The 23859-nt window shown below is 32.1% G+C and overlaps 2 protein-coding genes across 2 annotated transcripts; both read left to right on the forward strand.

Moving 5' to 3' along the window:
- The first annotated feature begins 722 nt into the window (after positions 1 to 722).
- LOC118348517 (receptor-like protein 2) lies at positions 723 to 3216 on the forward strand. Its single transcript, XM_035690404.1, has 2 exons — positions 723 to 1737; positions 3078 to 3216. Exons 1-2 carry the CDS (start codon positions 752 to 754, stop codon positions 3079 to 3081), a joined length of 990 nt encoding a protein of 329 aa, XP_035546297.1. The 5' UTR covers positions 723 to 751; the 3' UTR covers positions 3082 to 3216.
- An 18257-nt stretch (positions 3217 to 21473) lies between these two features.
- Positions 21474 to 23097, forward strand: LOC108994460 (receptor-like protein 3). Its single transcript, XM_035690103.1, has 2 exons — positions 21474 to 22872; positions 22985 to 23097. The coding sequence occupies exons 1-2, from the start codon at positions 21474 to 21476 to the stop codon at positions 23095 to 23097; spliced, it is 1512 nt and encodes a 503-aa protein (XP_035545996.1).
- Positions 23098 to 23859: the final 762 nt, after the last annotated feature.

The raw sequence follows: 23859 nt of genomic DNA on the forward strand, positions 1-23859 counted from the left end.
AATCCAATCATCATTCCTCGAACGAGCTTGGAACTTGATCAAGCTCAATGTCAGCAGCAACAATTTCCAAGGCCCCATTCCTTCTCATCTTTGCATGAATTCCCGTTTTGTTAGGCTCCTTGATTTCTCTTTCAATGATCATACTGGCCAAATTCCTTTGGGACTAGGAGCATGTTCCAAACTAGAGATTTTCCGAGCAGGCTTTAACTCTCTCTTTGGGTTACTTCCAAATGATCTATATAGTGTGACAACATTAGAAGAAATCTCTTTACCTTCCAATACTTTTTCCGGACCCATTAGCGATGACATTGCGAACCTAACCAAACTCACCCTCCTTGAGCTGTATGCAAATCGATTGAGCGGCAAGTTACCACCAAATATTGGGAGGCTTTCCAAATTAAAGCACATGCTTCTTCATGCAAACTCCTTCATAGGTTCGTTGCCCTCATCATTGATGAATTGCACAAATCTCATCGAATTGAATTTACGAATCAATTTGTTTGAAGGAAATATCTCCAACCTTAATTTCTCCGGTTTTCAACAGCTAACTATTCTTGACTTCGGATATAATTGCTTCACTGGTAGCTTTCCAATAAGCTTTCAATCCTGCAAGTCTCTTAGAGCAATTCGACTTTCCCAAAACCAACTAGAGGGGCAAATCCCATCGGAGATTGCTCAACTGAAATATTTATCTTATTTTTCACTTAGTTACAACAGTCTAACCAACATCACGGTGGCAATCAAAATTCTGATGCGTTGCAAGAGTCTCGAAATAGTCCTCATTGGAAGCAACTTTCTGCATGAGAGATTGCCGAATGATGTTGACATAGTTGGTTTTGAAAATCTTCGACTCTTGGGTATTGCTACATGCCAACTTACTGGTCAATTGCCTATGTGGCTATCTATGCTCAAGAAGCTAGAAATTCTGGCACTAAATGGTAATCGTATCACAGGTTCAATTCCAGGATGGTTGTCGACCCTTCCGAGGCTCAGGTCTTTACAATTGTCTCACAACCTCATATCGGGTGAATTCCCTAAGGAACTTTGTGCATTGCCCGCATTAGTATCAGCACAGGTTTATCAACGAGACAATGATTCTTTGCTTTTACCGATTTATTACTTAGAAAATAATGAGCTTCGCCAGTACAGCTCCCTCTCCTACTTTTACCCGCGATTATCGTTAGATAATAATAGTCTTAGTGGCAGTATCCCCATTGAAATTGGACGTTTGAAATTGCTTCGAGCACTACATCTTGGTCATAACAGCTTCACAGGGAACATTCCAGACCAAATATCAGAACTTACAAACTTGGAAGAGCTAGACCTCTCAGCAAATCAGTTATCTGGTGAAATACCAGCATCACTTGCTCGTCTGCATTTCTTGGCTACGTTTAGTGTAGCTAACAATAATCTCCATGGGCGAATACCCTCGGGCACTCAACTCCAAGGTTTTGATACATCTACATATGAGGGGAATCTTAGACTTTGCGGCACCCCACTTCCTCGTTGTGACCATACTACTAATGGCAACGAAGACAAAGACATCCAGAATGAGAAAGATGGACGTACAACTCCATGGTTTCATATTACTGCGATGTTTGGCTTCATTACAGGATTTTGGGCGGTTTGTGGTCCTTTGGCTTTGAATCGTAATTGGAGAGATTCATATTTCCGATACCTAAATAACTTAAAAGACCAACTCTATGGGGCATTCGCAGTGTCTTTGGCCAAAAGGAGGTAATTAGTTTATGATCTTCTTACACAAAAGTCTAGGCAAAGTTTTGTCTTCATGCATGTGAAGCAAAGACCGCATCAGTAGTAATGATGATTCATTTTTCTTTAGTACTATAAATTGAACTATTTTGCATCAATACCTGAAAAATCTTTAAAATTACCAAGAACAAGCTGATCAAGCTTGTTTATCTTTTTAATAAACTTGAATAATTAAAAATAAATTAAATTACAACAATTTAATAAAAATTCTATATATAACTAGTAAATGAAACTATATATTAAAACCTATTCACTAACTACTATAGATTCTATAAAACAATTAATAGAATTTAATCACTTGACTAACATATTATAACTTATATGAACTATATTTACTGTATACGCATAAATTAATGTGCATTCTTTCTCTATAATTGCTTGCTTAATGAGATTTATTGAGTCATGATGAAACTTTTTTCTTTTAGATTGTCATATGATATTTACAATCTCATAATAAATGTATCTAATTAGGATGTATATTCCTCTAATCTCTAGCACATTGTATATATCATTCAACAGCACGTGAATGTCACTTATGATGATTATGTAATTCGCGACTTCCTTTTGATCTTTTCTATTTCTACAAATAATTAAGATAGAATCTCCATTGAAAAAATAATAGTATTATAAATAATTAAATTTATCTTTTTCTATTAACTTAAAATTTTCGAATTAGTAGTAATTTCACAATTAAAACCTGCATGGACTTCAGCCTTTCCTTTGTTAATACTCTATACAGGGAGACATATATATATGATCAGTTGAACTATTATAAGTCCAATATTAAATGTTAAAACTTTGAAAGCATATTTTGTGGTTTCTCTTAATTATAATCTAGTTATATTATTAATGCTTATAAATTAGGCTATTCGTCCAAGTTCTTTCTGTGTACAAACTCTACATCAACTACTATCGTGTATTGTCTTGCATGGCCAACTTTTACTAAGTCACATGCACGGTCGTTACTTGTAGTGTGATGAATGGAGCCAGGGTATGCACTTGGTCCATTGGAGATCAGACCATGGTGTATGTGTAATAAATATATGTGTTTTTGGGTACAAAAGGGTTTTTGTTGTGAGTGGTTCTAATAAATGCATTTTGGAAATGGTTGTAAAAATGGACATTTTTGGGGTTTTTTTTTTTTTTTTTATGCTTCCATGACTGTTGTGCATTGTTTGTTTGTATAATTTTATGCCTAAATCTCTTCATTGTTGCTCTAGTGATTTATTTAATGAGATTGTGAAATCTCATTTTGATATTCCTATCAACGGTTCCGTTTCATGAAATCGTAAACTTTGATGCAGATGAGGGGTATGAGCAGAAGGAACCAGCCCCACCTGAGGAGTGATGGCTTGGGACATTACCCGTTACTTGTTGTTGGACCTTTGTATTTATTTATTTTATTTCAGCCGGATGACTGTATTAACCTCTTGGAGGACTTTGTTTCGGGTTATATCATTTTTAATCATTCTGGTACTTAGTTTTGACTGCCTTATATTTTTTCGCTCCATTATTTATGTTGTACACATTTTGCATGTTTGCACACACTTGCGAATGACGATGGGTGTACGATCTGTGTGGTCATCATCCAGGTGTTACGACTTCCACCAAATCACATGTGGGGGTCAAGGGTGCCACACATTCAGTCTACAATATGTACACGATGTGTTTCCCCCAGCAGTGTAATCTGGATCCAACACAGATAAAGGTCACAAATTCCAATTAGAAACCTCTAAACTACCAAATGCATGGCTACCCCAGATCACTCCAAATTCATGTTACTCCAATAACCAGCTAACTGTATATACAGCTTAACTTAAGGAACCTCCTACTAACTCTGAAAACTATTGCATGTGGAGTATGATGATTAGTTTTATTTGCGTTAGTTCACAACAACTAATTAAAGAAGGTAAAAGATATTGATTTATTGCACACACAATATCATGTACACATGCTATGATTACATATAGAGTCAATAATGCAATTAATCGAAATATATATTACAAAAAAACAAAGTGAACGTTGGAGAGACAGATTCTAGAATCATGGAGATTTGATACGTGGCTAGACTTGAAGCTATGCAAGTGACTTTGAATATGTGAGTAAGTTATCACCAACTGTGGAGAAGTTCTTGGCTATTAATTTGGCATGATTGTTGGGTCCTTTAGTTGGAGCACTAATACGCCACCTCAAGCTCAACGAAGTAGCAGTGATATTGAGCTTGTCCCATAAAATAACAAATTTAGGTGCAACCAATGGCTTAGTGAGAATATCCATGGATTGGTCCATGCCTGAGATAAATTGTACCTTCAGATGACCACGAATAACACGTTCCCGAACAAAGTAAGAATCAACAGCCACATGCTTGGTACAAAATGAAAAATGAGATTGACGAAAAGGTATGTGGTACCAATATTGTCACGCCATAAAATGGGTGGTTGATGTAGAGAAATGCCTAGATTGTTGAGAAGTCCCTGAAGCCAAATGAGTTCAGTAGAACATCAAATCCAAATATGCTAATTACGTGTTGTGTTCGTGTTAGATCCACAAGTCATGTCACATATTGCCACCCTTACTAGACCATTGTGCATGTTGGTCATAAGGAGTAAAGGCTTGGATATATTTATGCTGAGAGAGAAAAAAAAAATCATTGTGTTGGAAATGTGCTTCTGCACCCAAAAAGAAATGAAGTTGCCCTAAGTCTTTAATCGGAAGACCAATGCATAGGCTTTGGAGTAGTGTATGCATGACAGTCATGGAGGAACCAATAACAAGTATACCGGCAACATAAACTAAAACATAGAATTCCAGTGAGTGTTAACAATAGATAAAAAGGGAATTGTCTACTTTGGAGGCAATAAAGCCAAGTTCAAGGAAATGACTACTGATTTTGAAATACCATGAGCATGCGGCTTGTTTAAGGCTGTAGATGGCCTTATGCAGCTTGCACACATGATGTGTACACCTTGCAGTTGGGCCATGAAGACTACTTCAAAGAGATTACCATCCAGAAAGGCATTGGAAACGTTGAACTGTCGAATGAGCCAACAACGAATGACTTTAATGGAGAGAATGAGCCGTATAGTTTGTCGTTTGACTACGAGACTGAAAGTCTCACTCTAGTCAAGTATTGGCTATTGGTGAAACCCTTTGGCCACTAAACGGGCTTTGTGGTGCTGGACAGTACCATTAGCATTGTACTTCTGGTGGTAGACCTATTTGTTGCCAAAGATGTTCATGGTGGAAGTGGCAGGGACAAGTGACCAGGTGCGGTTTCAGAGAAGAGTGTCAAACTCTTTGTTCATGGTTTGCGTCCATGCTGTGTCTCTATTCGCAGTGGTGAACACATTGGTTCGATAGGAGTAGAAGCGAAAATCACCGTAAGGGCCTGACTAGAGTATGGAATAGTACCATCAGTGTACTGTTTGGGATACCAAATTTTATTTTGTAGCCTTGTGCACATCGGATGGATAGATGGAGCAATGGAATGAGCCTGAGGAGCTGGCGGCAATGATATTGATGATGAGTTTGGAGAAGCTGTGTAATGCCCCGTCTCCGAGGGTTCGAAGAGTTAACTCATGTGGCCAAAAATCATCTCCAATAACACATTTAAAAATAAACCAGATTCTCCATAACATATTAACCTATTTGTTCAACACAAATATTCATGTTCCTACATAAAGGCACATCAGAAGTGTCTAGATAAAATTCATAAACATTTCTACAAAGACTAGGAATAATCATAACTCAAATTACCATAGCCACATAACATATCAACACTACCAAAATGACTCTCCAAAAAGTCCTTGTACCATAAGGCATTAAGTCTTCTATGATTAATAAAACTTGCAAGTACTCCCTACTCCTGACTTCCAGTTTGTGCATCAAAATTATCTGAAACATATTATAGAGATAGGGGTGAGTTATCAACAACTCAATAAGCAGAGAACATATACTAGTATGCAAACATGAGCATTTACAGAATTCAGAATGCAGAACCAGAACATGTTATAAAAAATATAAGAGCGAAAGTTCAAAAATATTTTTTTTGAAATTTTTCTTGGCACTACATAACTGAAACATCATATCATAATATAATTCCATGTTTAACCCCCGTGGTAGGATTGTGCAAAACCTGGCGGCCAACCGAGCAGAAATAGAATGTGAATCTTCCCCTTATCATTCTCGCAGCCCCGAGTGTGCACATAGGAAAGACTACACAGAAAACCACTTTGTTTCCAAAGTGGGTGCACCAGAAACAGAAAAGTTGGTACCAACCCAAACAGAGACCATAGTTTTACAACCTTGGTAAGGTCAGAACAGAAACAGAATGTCATGTCAGAGGTTTCAGAAATCACATCTTATCATAGCATAGTATAAATATTTTCAGAACAGAACAAAATCAGATCACAAAAATATAATTTATGCACAAAATTTCATATTCGCTCTCTTTTGCACAGTTCAGAAGTAAAATGTCAAAATAAGCTCATGTCTACACTAGTCATGACAAAAAAATATTTCCTTCTTATACAGAATTTCATGAGTATTGCTGAACAAATAACTGAGGTCGTTTCCAAAATTTCCTTTCATAACAAAACATGCACATTTTCAAAATTGACCTCACTCTATTTTATTTTTATGCAAAGTCTAGCATAGAAACCCCACTTACCTAAACTTCTTAGCCTTTCAAAAATTTCCTCAACAATGCCGTACAAAAATTAATTGTCACCTATAAGATGATCACGAAAATTTCTAATCAATCTCATATTTCGATATTCAAGCCCAAACTTCTAAAATAATTCATTCTTTAATTCCTCAAAATCTAAAAATTCTCATTATTCCTAAAATAACAATATCACTTTCTAAACTCATCAATATCTAACTTAATAACTCCAACTAAAACATTAAATGCTAACTTATTTATAAGATTCTAACTTATTTACAATTTAGATCTTACTATAATTTATAAAACTAAAATAACATAAGTATATCGAAATCATTATAAGTAGATAATCATACTTTTGTTTAAAAAAATATTCTTTTACAAGGATTCATTATAAGATTTTGCACTTACTGATCATTCCAAAAATATTTATCAATATTTATTTAATAACCAATCCGATAAAAATATTAGTCTCTTGAAAATACCAGCTTAGCAAAATAAACTCACATGTGCTTTCATGTAACCATAAAAATCGCATGCAGCCCACGTTTCAGTTAAAAAAATACCAACTTAGCTGATGTTTTAAACAAAAAGGGTGAAAGGGTAAAAATGCCCTTCACCTACCAGCTACCCGAGACAACCACAATTCCCTTTTTAAGTAACTGTTATTAACAGCAAAACTAAAATCAGAAGAGGCAACACGCGAGTGACAGCAGGGACATACCCACGAAAAAAATCAAGCAGCGGCACCGTGGGAGTGCGACGGACGTTGGACAGAGGTGGTGATGACTTTCTGATTGCGTTGCAGAGAGAGAGAGAGAGAGAGAGAGAGAGAGAGATAGCTGAAAATGAGATAGGGGGATACTGTGAGAGAGAAAACGGAGGGAGAGCAAAGCCGAAAGGGGAGCTACAGCGAGGGGGTGTCGGTGACTTACCGAGAGACCAAGGTGGCGTGCGGCGGACCGAAGGTGACCGAACGATGGCTGGTGGCATGGGTTGGCAGGTTGATGGCGCACGGTGGTGGGAAAACACTCCTCTGTTTCTTGGTGTAAAAATAGGGGGTGGGGATAGCTGAGAACCAGACGGGGTACTCGGAGGGGTGGTGGCGCACGGCCTGGGTGGTGAACTGAAAGAGGCTGAGGTACTGACGCGGACGGTGCTTGGCGGCGTCACGGCACACGGATTAGCTTTGGGGTGGCAGTTTACTGGAAGCAAACCGAACCCTTCGATTTGGTGTTTTACAGAGAATGCTTGTGGTCTGTACTAAGGTTGGGGGGTGGAGGCTCAGGTAAGTATGGATGGCTGAGAGCGTCAAGAGAGGGAAGCGGCACATAAACTAGGGTTGAGATGTTTAACATATAAATATATATATAGAAGATATAAATAGTAAAGAGAAAACCTAGAGGAAGGGGATGAAAAGGGTATGCATGGAAATGGAACCATGCGACGTGTTCTGGGCACTCCCACGGGACTGGGCTCTTTAGCCTAAAAATAAATAAATAAATAAATAGACTTGACCCACAACTCTGATCATGCATGGGGTTACTGTTTGGGTTTTACTTAAGTTTTGGGTCTCGACTCAACCTAAAACAAATACACTTATCCCATAAATTTTTCTGATGAACATCCACTTGATCCATTAAAGACTTTCAAACCTAATTATCAAACCTATTAAAAAAATTTATATACCACCAAAAATATTTCAGGCCGAAACTCTCTTCTAAAAATTTTACTCGTAATCCCAAACGATTTTTCATAACTATAATCCAAAATTTTGTAAAGTAGCCTGACTAGGCTCGGGTGTTACAAGCTGCATGGTTAAGGGAAGAAGATGATGGCACAGTAACATCACGTGAGGCAGTAGAGCCTACAGCTGGTACCTGCACAAACAAAGGAAGGGAAGCCAGTAGGCTGGTTGCATTAGCGGGCTTGACAGAGAATGAAGAGGAAAGGGGTTAACTGTGACTCCATCGGCGTTAGTGTCTGGCGTGCTCTTGTGACCAGCTTGTTAGGCCCCCCCCAGCTACCCATTGATTGTATTTCATCAACTCAGAAAATTTTACACCTATTTAGACACTCCAGTGTAAAACAAAGGTGTCTCACTAGGATATTACCTCATCCTAGCACTTAGGGTCGTAATTGATATGAATCACTTGACATGACTGTTCTAGAAATACACAAATTTTATCCATGACGAAACATGACTAAAATACGAAAGGACAGAAGTCCTGACATAGCACAACATGTCTTGAACGTAACTTATAAGACATGACTTGCTTGAGATAGAAATATTTTGTAACATAGCATAACATATAACAGACAATATTTCGTAACATGACATAACATGTAACAAATAACATACTTAACATAACATACTTGCAACAATGCATATTACATGACATGACATACCTGTAACAGATGACATACTTAGTTTAACATGACATACATGACATTCTCCTTCTTTCTGACATTGTCTTGATCAATTTTTTCATAGAAATGAATAGTACTCACTAAGTAAATTCTCAGGAAAGATTGAAAGGTCACATTGATCCGGTTAAGTTCCAATCTTCTAGACAAAACCTCCTTATACTGTACGTATCCACACTACTTACAATGTATAGCAATACATGACATAATATCTTGTATAACAAATGAATAATTCATGACAGAATAAATTTTGTTTAATAAATAAATATAAATTTGTAATGACTGGCATGACACATATACATACACATACTATAGTTCTTTTACTTATCATCCATACACAGTAAACTACTAGAAAATTAAAATCTAACTTACCTCGATCTTCGTGTTTCTAAACAAAACTCGAGCGCGATCACAAGAATGTAAAAGTAGTGATTTCTAAAAATTAGAACTTAATCACTAACAATTAGAAATATGTAAAAATATCAGCTTAGATTAAAATTATCATTTTACCCTTTACATGTGGAAAAATGATCATTTTACCCCAAACTTAAGGATTTTGCATCCTAAGTCCAAAAATCACCAAAATTTACATACCTCATGTAAATTTTGTCCTAAACTCAAATATCAATTTTGAAAAATTTAAAACTAAACCCAACCATTAAAAGCTATAGTGGCTAAAACTTGCATAGGCTTTTTCCCTTAATTTTTGTTGCAATTCTTCCAATTTCAAAACTCATGATCAAATCAAATTTTGCAACAAAGATCTACCTATCCTAATTTTAAAAACTTACTCAAAACATCAACTAAAAATATGCTAGTCATGAACACCAAACTTTTTAGAAAAATGATCCAAACTTTTTAACTAAAAAGGCAAACCCTTGAATCATATGGTTTGATCTATTTCAAAGTATCTCCAAGAATTGCAAAAAACCAAATCTTGCTTCTAACATATTCATTTCTAAGAATAATCATACTTTGAATCATCAAACAAAAGTCATCAAAATCACTAAAATCATACTTGAACTTTTCGGTTTTCTTCTAAATTCAAAACCAGATTTTTGTTTCTAACTTGTTTTGATCAACCTCTTGATCCATGACTCAAAAAAATGTGATCTTCAAACCAAAATATAAAATAGTTTAAAAAAGGTGTCCTAAAATAGATCTAAGCTTTAAACTCGAGATCTATGGCTAAAAATCAACCAAAACATGAATTTAGTCAAGAACATCATCACTTGGTCTATATGAATATCTCTTTGCATACAAATTCATAACTTTGAATATAACATTAAATATCTTAAAACTAATATTTTAACATGTATATTAGAGGCTTAGGATCCTCCAATAAAATTATCAAAGTCATTGGACTAGGTTTAAATCACAAAAAATCCAAACTTTCTTAAAACAGAAACTATTTTTTCCTCTCTTCCAAGTTTCTAGATCTAAGAAAATATTTCATCAAAACCTTTAATCATGCAACAAATCCCCAACCAATAATCGTATACACATGTTAACAATACTCAATAAAAAGTTCAGACCATGATCTATCTATTAACTTGGTCAAAAACTCCAAATATAACACACTCTCCAGTTCATCACTCAAAATGACATTTTTATGGTTTAAATAACTTTTGTCCGACCAAATGATCTTCAAATGGAAAAAATAAGATCTCCACGTAAACTAGACTAAAAAAGGAACAGCTTTATTGAAATAAATGTGGTGAGAAAACAATTAAAAAAACCTATAGTCATGATTCAAATAGACTTCAGAAAAGTTGCCCAAGAGTGTCATTTGTGTTCTATCAAAACAAAGTGTAAAGGAGGGATGATTTTCATTGGAAGGGGGCTTAAGTACTTTTTATACTAGTTATGGAAGATGACAAGTCTAACATGAAGCTTGAATGTTGGCCTTTTCTTCCCAATATAATATACAAATATCAACCCAAGATTTTTTCTCTAAGTGGAGTGCATAAGTGAAAGAGTGAGGTGGCTCTTTAGCTTTTTACTTCAAGAGTCTTCTAGGTTCTCTTGAACAATCTGGTTAGGAATGTGGAGGTGCAAAAAACTTAGCCAAGAAGCAATGTTAATGTGGCCAAATTCGTGGGTTTTAATGGGCCTTAACCGAATGGGCCTTAATTTCAGGTTTTAAGAGGATTTGGGTTGCTATCAAACCCAAATCTAATTTCTCTTGGCACAGTCAATTATCCAAAGTTAACAAGGTTGGATAATGATATTATAATATAAATTTAAAAGATTAATAGCATTTGGAAGTAATTTAATCAAGTGATTAAACACAATGCTAGAAACCGATTCAATTAGGTTTTAGAGGTCAACTTTATGGTTTGGATAAAACCTCTTAGGATTTCGGTTTCCACCATGCTTTTGAGTTCTTGGTTGGATCCCAACTATTTAGGAATTTACTAGGGTGGAAATCCTCTTTTGTTTGACACAATTTGATTGGTTGAATGGAATATGATTTTTGCTTAAGTAGCATGATCTTACACCTTGATTCTTTCAAATCCATCAAACGTTACTCATGGTGGCATTATCTAATACTATTCACTATGTGTGGTTAAGATCTTGTCAAGTGTCCAAATAAAACTTCTCTAATTTAACTTGGATATATCACACTGTGATTTTAAAAACACTGCATTTGGTATGCTTACCGAGGCATTTCATCTGAAAATATGAAAATTGACTATAGTGCCATAAAATCTGAAATAATCAATTGACTCTAATGGCACAGACCATAACCCATTCTAACACTTATAACTACTTGAAATAATTAAAATCTCACTTCTGGCATAATAATGAGTAATAACACTGACTATGTTGACAAATTAGAACCTATGCAATTAGTCAATTCGTGAAAACTTAGGAGGCTTTCATTAGGTTCCTAAAGTCAATAAAAATTTCACTATTGAATTTCTGGCTGTCTGTTACAATGATCCTTTGACTTTTAGTCGTAATTGGAGAGTTTTGTACTTCTGTTTTTTGGATAATTTAAAAGACCAACTCTATGTAACACTGGCCGTGTCTTTGGAAAGATTGCACAAGAGGATATAAGTGTACGATCTTTTTGCACATGAAGAGGTTGCAAGTTGTGGGGGGAGAAGAAATAAGAGAAAAAAGAATGTCTCTGCAAGTAGTTACATATTTGGTAATGTATTTAGTGGCGACCTAATATCACTAAAAAAGACTAAAACACGTATCATATAGGAATTAATTTTTTCCGACTATGGGCAACAATTAGGAGTGTAAATTTTAACCGAAAAATCAGACCGGCCCGAACCGGAGGAATCATCCGAAACCGGTTTCTAAAATGTAAAAACCGGCAGGAACAAGTCTAGTTCCGGTTCTATGATTTTTAGGACTAAACTAGTTTACTATATTATATATTTAAATTAATTTTTTTAATATTATATATAATACTTATATATTATATAATATATAATAATATAAATTATAATTATATATCATAATATATTATAATTATATATAAGATATTATATAATTATCACTATGACCATATATTATTATATAGTATTAATATCACTATTAGCATAGCATATAGTATTAGTAATAATTTAGTATCAATGTATTATTATATAATATATAATTTATATTCCATAATGTATAACACATAGTATTAGTATCACTATATCATTATAATATATATATATATATATATATATATTTCTTTGTATACATTGTTAAGAAAATTCTAATGGTTATTCGTTTCGTCTGAAAATTCATGATAGACTATATCATGAAGTAAGACTAGAGACTGTTACATTAGTATACAATTTCTGAAAATTTATCCTATCAAGGATATTAATAAAATTATATGTTTCGTCTTTAATGACTATCCGAGGCCTATATGCATTGTATACACTTCGAATTGCATATCCGAGAAAACTATATATATATATATATACACTATATGTAGTAGTAACACTAAAATAGTATAATATATAGTATTAGTATATATTAATATATTATAAGATTTATAGCATAATATATGTATAATAGTATAGTTAACTTAATATGTTAGTATTAACATCACTATAACTACAAATAATATTTATATCACTATAACTATAAATAGTATTAATATCACTATTAGTATAGTATATAGTATTAGTAACAATTTAGTATCAATGTATGAATATATAATATATATTCCATAATATATTACATATAATATTAGTACATTGACATTCTTTAAGTTAGTAACAAATTAACAACTAACATCATAAATAATTTTCTTTTTATTGCAAGTGTATAATATTTTGTTTTATAGCAGTTTTTTTATGGAAGATTTTTTTTTACATAGCAAATTTTTTTTTATATAATAACAGATTTTTAATGAAACAGATTTTTTATGAAAAAGTGCAAATTATTTAAACATGAAAATTTGACCGGACCGGAAACCTATAAAATCAGAGGTATCGGTTTATGAGGAAAACTAGTGCATCATCGGTTTTGAAAAATGTAAAACCGGTGCACACTGATTCGGTCCTAAATTTTGTCCAAAACCGGACCGAACCGGTTGCACCCCTAGCAACAATAAATATATGTTGTGGAGCTCACTTTATATATATTTATTTCTCTATTCCTTTAGATCCTCAAATTAGTAAACAACTCGGTGATTTTTTTTTCTTTCAAAATATTACAATTCAGTCGAAAGGTCAACCATTTAAAGATGATCAGCTGGCTTCAATGAATTATTAATAATGGTGGTTAGAGCATTCTCATTGGATTAGCTAAAAGTTAAATCCAATGAGAATTTAGCTATTAGGTCATAAAATCTCTCACATTGAATTAGCTATATTTCAAATATTTGGAATATAGCTACAGTAAAGTCTAAACTAATTTTCAAATTTGGAACACACTATTCATTCATCAAATCATTTTTATATTATTTCTTTCTCTCTCCTTTTAATATAAATTATTTCTCTCTCTATTTTAAATGAAAATTGAAAAAATATAATTAGAATACAATTACTAATTAATATATAATATTATGAATAGTAAAATATGATAAAATAAAATAAATTCATAATTAAAAAAATTAAAAAATTTTCAAAATTATTAATTATTCATTACTATATAATGAATAAATGGATAATTCAATTTGGAGATTTGATGTGAATAGTCAAAGTTAAATTCATTTTATATTATTTTATTATCATATAATGAAAAAATGGCTATTCCAATGTAGAAACTTATGTGAATGTAATAGCTAAATGTTAAATTCATCTTGCATTCATCAAAAATATACTTTAATTTAACTAATCCAATGAGAGTGCTCTTAGATTTTCCCATCTCTTATATTTTTCCACAGTTTCATATAACTGTGGTGCATGGCTTCATTTCTGGATTATGGGCGGTTTGTGGCCCTTTGGCTTTTAGCACTGATTGGAGAATTGCATATTTTCGATTTCTTAATGACTTAAAAGATAGACTCTATGTAATAACAGTATCTTTAGCAAGATTGAAGAGAAGGCTATAAGTGTGACTTTATGTTTCAATCTTTGACCACTTCTTTTTCTCACTCAGCAACTTAATTTGTAATCACTTTAGTTTTCCTGCTTTTGATCATTTATGACATTAATTAAGGAATAGGTAGACTTTATATTCTCAAAGTGTAAGAGGTAATTTATACAATTCATGTACTCCAAATTATCGAAACCAACACACTAAAACTATCTAAACAAGATATTTAGCAGCTTCAATTAAGATCCGACCATCATGACAAGAGTAACACTGCTTATTTTTCATCTATTTAATGATATTTATAGTCCTGGTGTATAAGTCCAGCATAGTACTACTTTTAGAAGAAATGGATACATATAAGATGTCATACATAAAAATTATTTTTTAATAATGGATCTCATTTTTTTTTTTTTTAAGAGTATGCAAGATTTAAACAGTTTAAAATTATATCTAACGTTATTCTTTTAAATATAAAGTAGAGGAATCTAGTAATTTGGTCTGTGCCAACCATCTTCTTAATTCCTTTTCATTTGAGATACATTCTCGTGAGTTGATATGTAGTTCATGGGGACTTAAAAAAGCACTCACCGTTTAGGCTTGCTGAAGTTACCGTGCATGATATCATTAAAGATGTGTGATTTTGCATTTTGGGGAATAGTTAGAGATGCTATTTCACTCTCATGCTCTGTCAATAATGTCATATAAAATCTCCCACTATTAGCTAGGCCGCTAATGAGGTGAATGAATGTTATAAAAACACGGATAACTCGATTAATATTATAAATATACAAAAAGATATTAATAATCTTAAAAACAATAAATTTCTTCCTTTTGGCATTATTCATAGCGATGATGACTATGAAAGGAGACTGCGCGCTATGTTGATAGATGATGTTTCAATTCCAATTGCTGATTTTAAACAAGCAAATATTGAAGGGAAAAATCTCTTATTTTCTGCATACTAGTAGAATTATTTTCTGTAAGAACTAATTTATAATAACATGGCATATATAGATCATAGATATATAGGACAAATTTTGGATATAAAATTTTTAAGTATTCTGAAATATACATGATATGGTATTCTTGTACTGTCACAACATCATTTCAATGAGTAATGAGGGAAGCTGCCATCCTCTATATATCAAGATAACAATGCACCCCGGATTATGTATGTATGTATGCATGCATGTAGGTGTTAACACCGAAAGGAGCCTCCTCCCCTGACACTGTGAGAGAGAGTGTGTGTGAAAGTCCATGATTAAGATCTTATTCGCGCTAGATTTGCAAATTGATACATAGAACTCTTAATGGATTTTTCATCCCATTTTTTAAAATATATCATCAAAATCTATTTTTTTTTATTTTATATATTAATTTTTACAATATATTATATATCAATTTATCTATTTTTTCTTTATATCATTTAAATATTATACATTTTAATATATTATATTTATTTCAAATAAAATAAAAAAATAGAAAGTAGATAAAGAAATGAATGAAGAATAAAAAGTAAAGAGAGAAATGAATTAAATATTTATTCAAGTGTAAATACTAAATAGTATTCTATAGATGTAGAGATGGTATTGTAAAAAACTGGATATTAGTTATAAAATACATAATCCATTAGACTATATTGAACTATTTCTTTCAAATTTTACAAAAATAAAAATTTTACTGAGAATGCTCTGTTCAGGGTATCGGACATGTTCAATCTATATATAGATTGTTGGCTACTCCAAACAATACGTACGACTATATATATTGGGTCAATGGCAAAACGTATGGATTCAGGCTTTATGGTTTTTTTTATTATTATATATCCAATGGAGTTGGTGAAGGTTGAGCCGATCCCTTCTTTTAGGCTCAGGCTTTCTTGGTTAAAAATAAGTTTCAAATATTCTTCCTAAAAATAAGTTTTAACAAGTCCCATTCTTTTCCAAATATTGATAAAAACAATTTTAAAAACTTTCTCAATTAAAACATCATTTTTAATAAATAAATCAAGACCAATGCAATATGATTTTATTTTTTAAATTATGGTATTTCCGAAATAGCAGTTACTCATTGAGCACGTGACTAGTGAATGAACATAGAAAGACCTGTGATAGGTTACCATAAACAAGGCTTAAATAAACATATATATGTATTTAAGAATAATGTTATGATATGGTATTTCATCAATGAGAACGTGCAAATGAAATTGCATCATTATCTTATGATCTGCTTGGAAGACAGACACATTCTGTATGTATATTAAGAATAATGCTATTATACATTTTAACTGCTCATACATTGAAAACTACTAGTGTATTGATATTTTTTTTTTTAAATATTCGAAATAAAAATTAAAAAAGTACAATTTGTACTAGGGGCACACCAAGTGAACAAATTGAGAAGACATAATAACACTACTCATATATTAATATTCTGTAAGATTAATATGATAATAATCATTTAAGAAAATTAAAAAAAATACTAAAAAAAAGGCTCAAATACTTCTTGTTAACTTTAAGGCTCGGTTTGGATATAAAAACACTATCAATCCATCTCATCTTATTATTATAATTTGTCTAAACTCTCATATAAACTATCATGAACAATTCAATTTTTTTAAATATCAAAACAATAATAATATTAAAAAATAATATTTTATTCAATTAATCTAAAATCATCTCATCTCATATCATGTCAATATCTTATTATCCAAACGAGCTTAAGGATTTGTTTGGATACCAAAACATATATCATCTCATCTTATTATTATAATTTTTTCAAATTTTCATACAAAAATATAATAAACAATTCACTTTTTCAAATTTTAAAATAAAAATAATACTAAAAAAATTATATTTTAATAATATTTTATTCAACTTTCAAAAAAATATCTTATCTCATCTCTTTATCCAAACCCACTCAATCATTTGATTGTCCAACACGCTCGACGGGTCTAACAGTGTACGTGACTATTTATGTTTTAGTTGAAAAGTTCTAAAGTGGGTGGAAGCCACCCTCGAAATTGCGTACATACGCACTAGTAATGCATTCTATAACCGAGTTGATGCTACATCTATTTTGAACTTTTCTTCTTAGGTTGACCATTACCAGTATAACTTTTATTTTTTATTTTTTATTTAATAGTTAAAAAAGTGAGAAATCGTATATTTTTTTTAATGATTAAGAATGTTAAAAAAATATAAAAATTTCAAATATACTATAAAAATAATAAAAAGATAATAGAAGAATAATAAGACTATCCTTATCCTCCTATTGAGTCAAGGAGAAACGAAATTACGTAGAATCTTGGTGTGCAAATTTATTGGCCCTATGCGTTTTAAATTTCTTTCTTTTTGCATGCATTATTAATGTTGACGACTATGAAAGGAGATGTACTAGTAATGTATAATTATGTAATAAGGGCTTACATTCTTTCTTGGTATAATAACATATAATACCAATTATATAAAACGTATAATAACATTTAATTCTAATGTATTATCTATAAATACAAATATATAAATTTATAATAACAAGTAATATTACTAATATATAATAACTAAATATAATAACATATAATATTAATGTATAAATATTAACATATAATAACATATAATATTAATATATAAATTTGTACAATGATCTATTTTTTTAATTTTGATTATGCTTTAATAAAATTGAAATTAAAAAAATATTTTTTTAAAAAAATTGAAATCTGAAAGCCTAAATTTGATTAGTGAAAATTTAAAATTATCAAATTAAAATTTTAAATGAGCTAAAAAAATATAGAATAAAAAAATCTAAATCCAACTTTGCTCAGGCAAGTCAAAGTTGAAGTCAAATCAGAGGCTATTTGGCATCATCCTATTGAATGCAAGACATGTAGAGAAATTGTACAGAACCTTCGCATGCATTCATAGGTCCAAAGTACGCGTTTTAATAAAGGGTGGGTCTACGCCCACTGGTGGGAGCTCCGTTGTGGGCTCCTGTTAATGTATTATGTGTTTTTTTATATTTTTATATTTTTTTTACATAATTTTTAAAAAAACAAAATAATTTAAAATATTATTAAAAAAAATTTATTTAATTACGAAGTAAAAAAAAAATTAAAAAAAATAAATTACCAGCAGACCAACTATAAGCATAACTTTTTCCTTGAATGAATTGTATAAAGAGTCGACAGAACCGTACCATTCAAAGAAATTACTTCATTTACGCGTTTCATTATGCGTCTTATTTTAATGTGCGACTTGTGATTAGACTTGCATTGATAAAGATGGACGTTGAAGGTATGCACACACAGTTTTCGCGTTGAAAATCTACTGTAATAGTTATCCTTATACTGTTAGAACTTGTTTGTTTTCACACGTCATCTTAATTTATTCCATTTGATATATTTGTTATAAATTTATGAAATTTTTATATAGAAAAAATTAATTTTTTTAAATTTTAAAATAAAAATATATATTATAATAATATTTTATTCAACTTTTAGCTAAAATTTTAAATTTCGTACTGTACTAACGGATATGGTCGAAATATTTCGTTTTCATGAGTTAGCCAGTAAAGAGAAGGATATAGTTTCGTACTGGTCAAAATTTCGGTCGATTCCACCTATACCAGCCTATATTTCGATCTGTACCGACCGATATTTCAATCTTTACTTGTTTTTTTCATTTCTTCAAAATGTAAATTCATTTTTTAACTCTCAATTCAGATTAAATTATTTATAATTTATATATATTTATATATATAATTTATTCATATATATAGATTATTATTTTAAAATATAATTTATATATATTTATATATATAATTTATTTATATATTAATTATTTCAAAACAATTTTCGAAATGATATCAATTTTAAAATATCTTATTTCAATACTTCAGTCAAAACAATCAACAAAATCATATTTAAAATATTATTTTTAATTTTTATATCAATTCTTTATATCTCATCTCATTTTATTTTGTCTTTGTAAGATTAAAAGACATAGAATTAAATATTAGGTGGCCTTAAAAAAAAAAAAAATCGATGTGATACGTTTGGATTCGAAGATGACTTGAGATGAGCTGAGATGAGTTGAGATAAGTTGTGAATAGTAATGAGATGGGTTGTGAATAATAATGAGATGAGTTATGAATAGTAGTGAGATTTGTGAGTTAAAGTTACTGAATAATAATGAATAGTAGTGAGATGAATTGAGATGAATTGAGATGAGCTGAGATGACTTACAGATAAGATTATCTGTAAGATTAAAGACATAGAATTAAGTATTAGGTGGCCATAAAAAAACAAAAAAACAAAAAGTCGGTCTGATACAGTCATTCGTGCCCCACTCTTCGAATTCGGGCCGTCCCCGTTGCCATTCGGCCGTCAGTGTCAGGCCCCAACTACCGTTGACGCGATTTACGAGTGTATGGCCCTTCTTTTTATCATAGATTTGTCTCCCTATACTTTTTTGTTAGTAATTTGGTTGGTCTGTTATATAAAATTATTTGAATTTATATTATATAATTATTATAATTTTTTAAAACTTTTATATAAAATATAATAAATAATTTATCTAACTAAATCAGTTTAATTTCTCGAATTTCAAATTTTATGTAATTTTCTCAAGACGAATATCAAAACTATTTCAACTAATCTCATTTTATATTATCATTATAATTTTTATAATTTTTCATAATAAATATAATAAGTAATTCAACTTTTTAAAATTTTAAAATAATAATAATATTAAAAAAATATTTTAATAATATTTTATTTAATTTTCATTTAAAATTATTTCATCTTATCTCACTGTCCAAACCCCAATTTAAGGTCTCATTTGTATTTATAACTCATCTCAACCCACATCAACTCATCTCATTTCATCATTACAATTTTTTCAAATTTTTACACAAAATATAATAAATAATTTGACTTTTTCAAATTTTAAAATAACTTTCTCAAATTTCTACACAAAATATAATAAATAATTTAACTTTTATTTTACGATTCATAAACCATCTCAACTCATCTCAACCTATTTCTAAATCCAAATCACTCGTGTAATCTTCACAGCTGGGATTTTGAACTTCCATCCACGGACGAATACTGATCAGATAGTTGGTAATTTTCTTGGGAAAGTGTTGAAGGGCACTTAAAAACTGGGAATGAAGGAAGGGATTCCCTTATTTTGTCGCGTAAGAAGTGGAAAGCTTAATTTGTTATTGTCTTAGCTTTGTATCATGGTCTTGCTCCCACCCAAATGAGACTAAAGTCAATAAAAATGTCTACCTTTTTAATAAGAAAATACTTAATTAATTAATTAAATGAGTCGATCCAATATTGGTTAAAATTGTAATGAGCTCCGGTGGAACATTATGGAGATCAAGAATTTTTTCTTGTCAAGTAATGTGAGATCTCATACATGATCACCTATGACCTTTTTACTAATCAGAATATGGCATCATCACAATATCCCTATTTATATTCTTAATATTCTCGTCTGGCCAGTCCTACGTAAATGGCATGAGCCAAGTCCCTATAATGCCCTAATGAAAGACCTAAACTGCATGGTAAAAAGAATATGATCAAATTTCTATAAATAGTAGGATCAAACTGATTTCCTTGTGTGCTTCAATTTAGTTATCAAACAAAAAAATGCTCTGCTTTACTCCTCATGATCTCCTTTTCATTTTGCTTCAGCTCCTTGTCATTCTCATTGCAAATAATGCATGCAACCAAGCATATCTCAACTCTCTCATGTCCTTAAAGGTCAGTACGTCCTCTCCTCCTTTAAATTGGTCTTCGAACGATTGCTGCCACTGGGAAGGTATTTCTTGTGATCACAAAGGTCAGGTCACCCATGTTTGGTTGCCTTCTAAAGGCCTAACAGGAAGTGTATCTCCTAATTTTCTTGGAAACCTTATGCATCTCTCACACCTAAATCTTTCCCACAATTCACTTTCAGGTTCTCTCCCTAGTGGATTCTTTTCATCCTTGAATCAACTCATGATTCTTGATTTAAGTTACAACTATTTAGTTGGAGATGTATCTTTGCTATTTTCATCTAATGGCTCATCTACTCATCATGGTTGGCCTCCCTCTATTCAAATAATTGACATGTCTAGCAATCACTTCCATGGTACAATCCAATCATCATTCCTCGAACGAGCTTGGAACTTGATCGAGCTCAATGTCAGCAACAATAGTTTCCAAGGCCCCATTCCTTCTCATCTTTGCATGAATTCCCGTTTTGTCAGGCTCCTTGATTTCTCTTTCAATAATCATACTGGCCAAATTCCTTTGGGACTAGGAGCATGTTCCAAACTAGAGATTTTCAGAGCAAGCTCTAACTCTCTCTTTGGGTTACTTCCAAATGATCTATATAGTGTGACAGCATTAGAAGAAATATCTTTACCTTCCAATAATCTTTCCGGACCCATTAGTGATGACATTGTGAACCTAACCAAACTCACCCTCCTTGAGCTGTATGCAAATCGATTGAGCGACAAGTTACCTCCAAATATTGGGAGGCTTTCCAAATTAAAGCACATGCTTCTTCATACAAACTCCTTTCCAGGTTCTTTGCCCTCATCATTGATGAATTGCACAAATATCATTGAATTGAATTTACGATTCAATTTGTTTGAAGGAAATATCTCCAACTTTAATTTCTCCTGTCTTCAACAGCTTACTATTCTTGACTTCGGTTATAATGGCTTCACTGGTAGCTTTCCAATAAGCTTTCAATCCTACAAGTCCCTCAGTGCAATTCGACTTTCCGGAAACCAACTAGAGGGGCAAATCCCATCAGAGATTGCTCAACTGAAATATTTATCTTATTTTTCACTTAGTTTCAAAAATCTAACCAACATCACGGCGGCAATCAAAATTCTGATGCGTAGCAATAGTCTCGAAGTTGTCCTAATAGGAAGCAATTTTCTGCACGAGAGATTGCCGAATGATGATGACATAGTTGGTTTTCAAAATCTTCGACTTTTGGATATTGGTTTATGCCAACTGACCGGTCAATTGCCTATGTGGCTATCTATGCTCAACAAGCTAGAAATTCTGGGACAAACAGGCAATCGTATCACAGGTTCAATTCCGGGTTGGTTGTCGACCCTTCCGAGGCTCAAGGCTTTAAAATTGGGTCACAACCTCATATCAGGTGAATTCCCTAAGGAACTTTGTGCATTGCCCTCATTGGTATCAGCACAGGCTTATCAACGAGACAATGATTATTTGCTTTTACCGATTTATTTCATAGAAAATAATAAGGTAATTGGCCAGTCCAACTCCCTCTCCTACTGGTACCGACAATTATCCTTTGAGAATAATAGTCTTAGTGGCAATATCCCCATTGAAATTGGACGTTTGAAGTTGCTTCGTGCACTACAACTTGGTCATAACAACTTCACAGGTAACATTCCAGACCAAATATCAGAAATTACAGACTTGGAAGACCTAGACCTCTCAACAAATCAGTTATCTGGTGAAATACCAGCATCACTTGCTTGTCTGCATTTCTTGGCTACGTTTAGTGTAGCTAACAATAATCTCCATGGGCAAATACCCTCGGGCACTCAACTCCAACGTTTTGATACCTCTGCATATGAGGGGAATCTTAGACTTTGTGGCGCCCCACTTCCTCGTTGTGACCATATTACTAATGGCAGCAAAGACAAGGACATCCAGAATGAGAAAGATGGACGTACAATTCCATGGTTTCATATTACTGTGATGTTTAGCTTCATTACGGGATTTGGGGCGGTTTGTGGTCCTTTGGCTTTTAATCGTAATTGGAGAGATTCATATTTCCGATACCTAAATAACTTAAAAGACCAACTCTATGTGGCATTCACAGTGTCTTTGGCCAGATTGCACAGAAGGATCAGGTTTTTCCTCTATGTGGCATTCAGTAGTTTTTCCTCTATCTCGAGTTCTTTGTTTTTTGTTAGCTATTACATACTTATATGCTATTTTGTACCTGCAAAATCTTTAAAATTACCAAGAACGAACTGATCAAGCTTGTTTATTTTTTCAATAAACTTGAATAATTAAAAATAAATTAAATTACAATTTTTTTTTAAAATTTAATGAAAATTCTATAACTAGTAAATGAAACAATTAAAACCTATCCACTAACTACTATAGATTCTATAAAACAATTAGTAGAATTTAATCACTTGACTAACATATTATAACTTATATGAACTATATTTACTGTATACGCATAAACAAAAGTGCATTCTTTCACTACAATTGCTTGCTTAATGAGATTTATTGAGTCATGTTAAAACTTTTTTTTCAGTTTGTCATATGATATTTACAATCTCATAATAAATGTATCTAATTAGGATTTATATTCCTCTAATCACTAGCACAATATTGTATATATCATTCAACAGCACCTGTATGTCACTTATGATGATTAATTATATAATTAGCGTGTGTTGCTTATTAAGCTCGTGCCATCGGGCACGAAACTGGACCTCGCTCGTTA

The sequence above is a fragment of the Juglans regia genome, chromosome 5 (assembly GCF_001411555.2).
Source record: "Juglans regia cultivar Chandler chromosome 5, Walnut 2.0, whole genome shotgun sequence".
NCBI classification, from domain to species: Eukaryota; Viridiplantae; Streptophyta; class Magnoliopsida; order Fagales; family Juglandaceae; genus Juglans; species Juglans regia.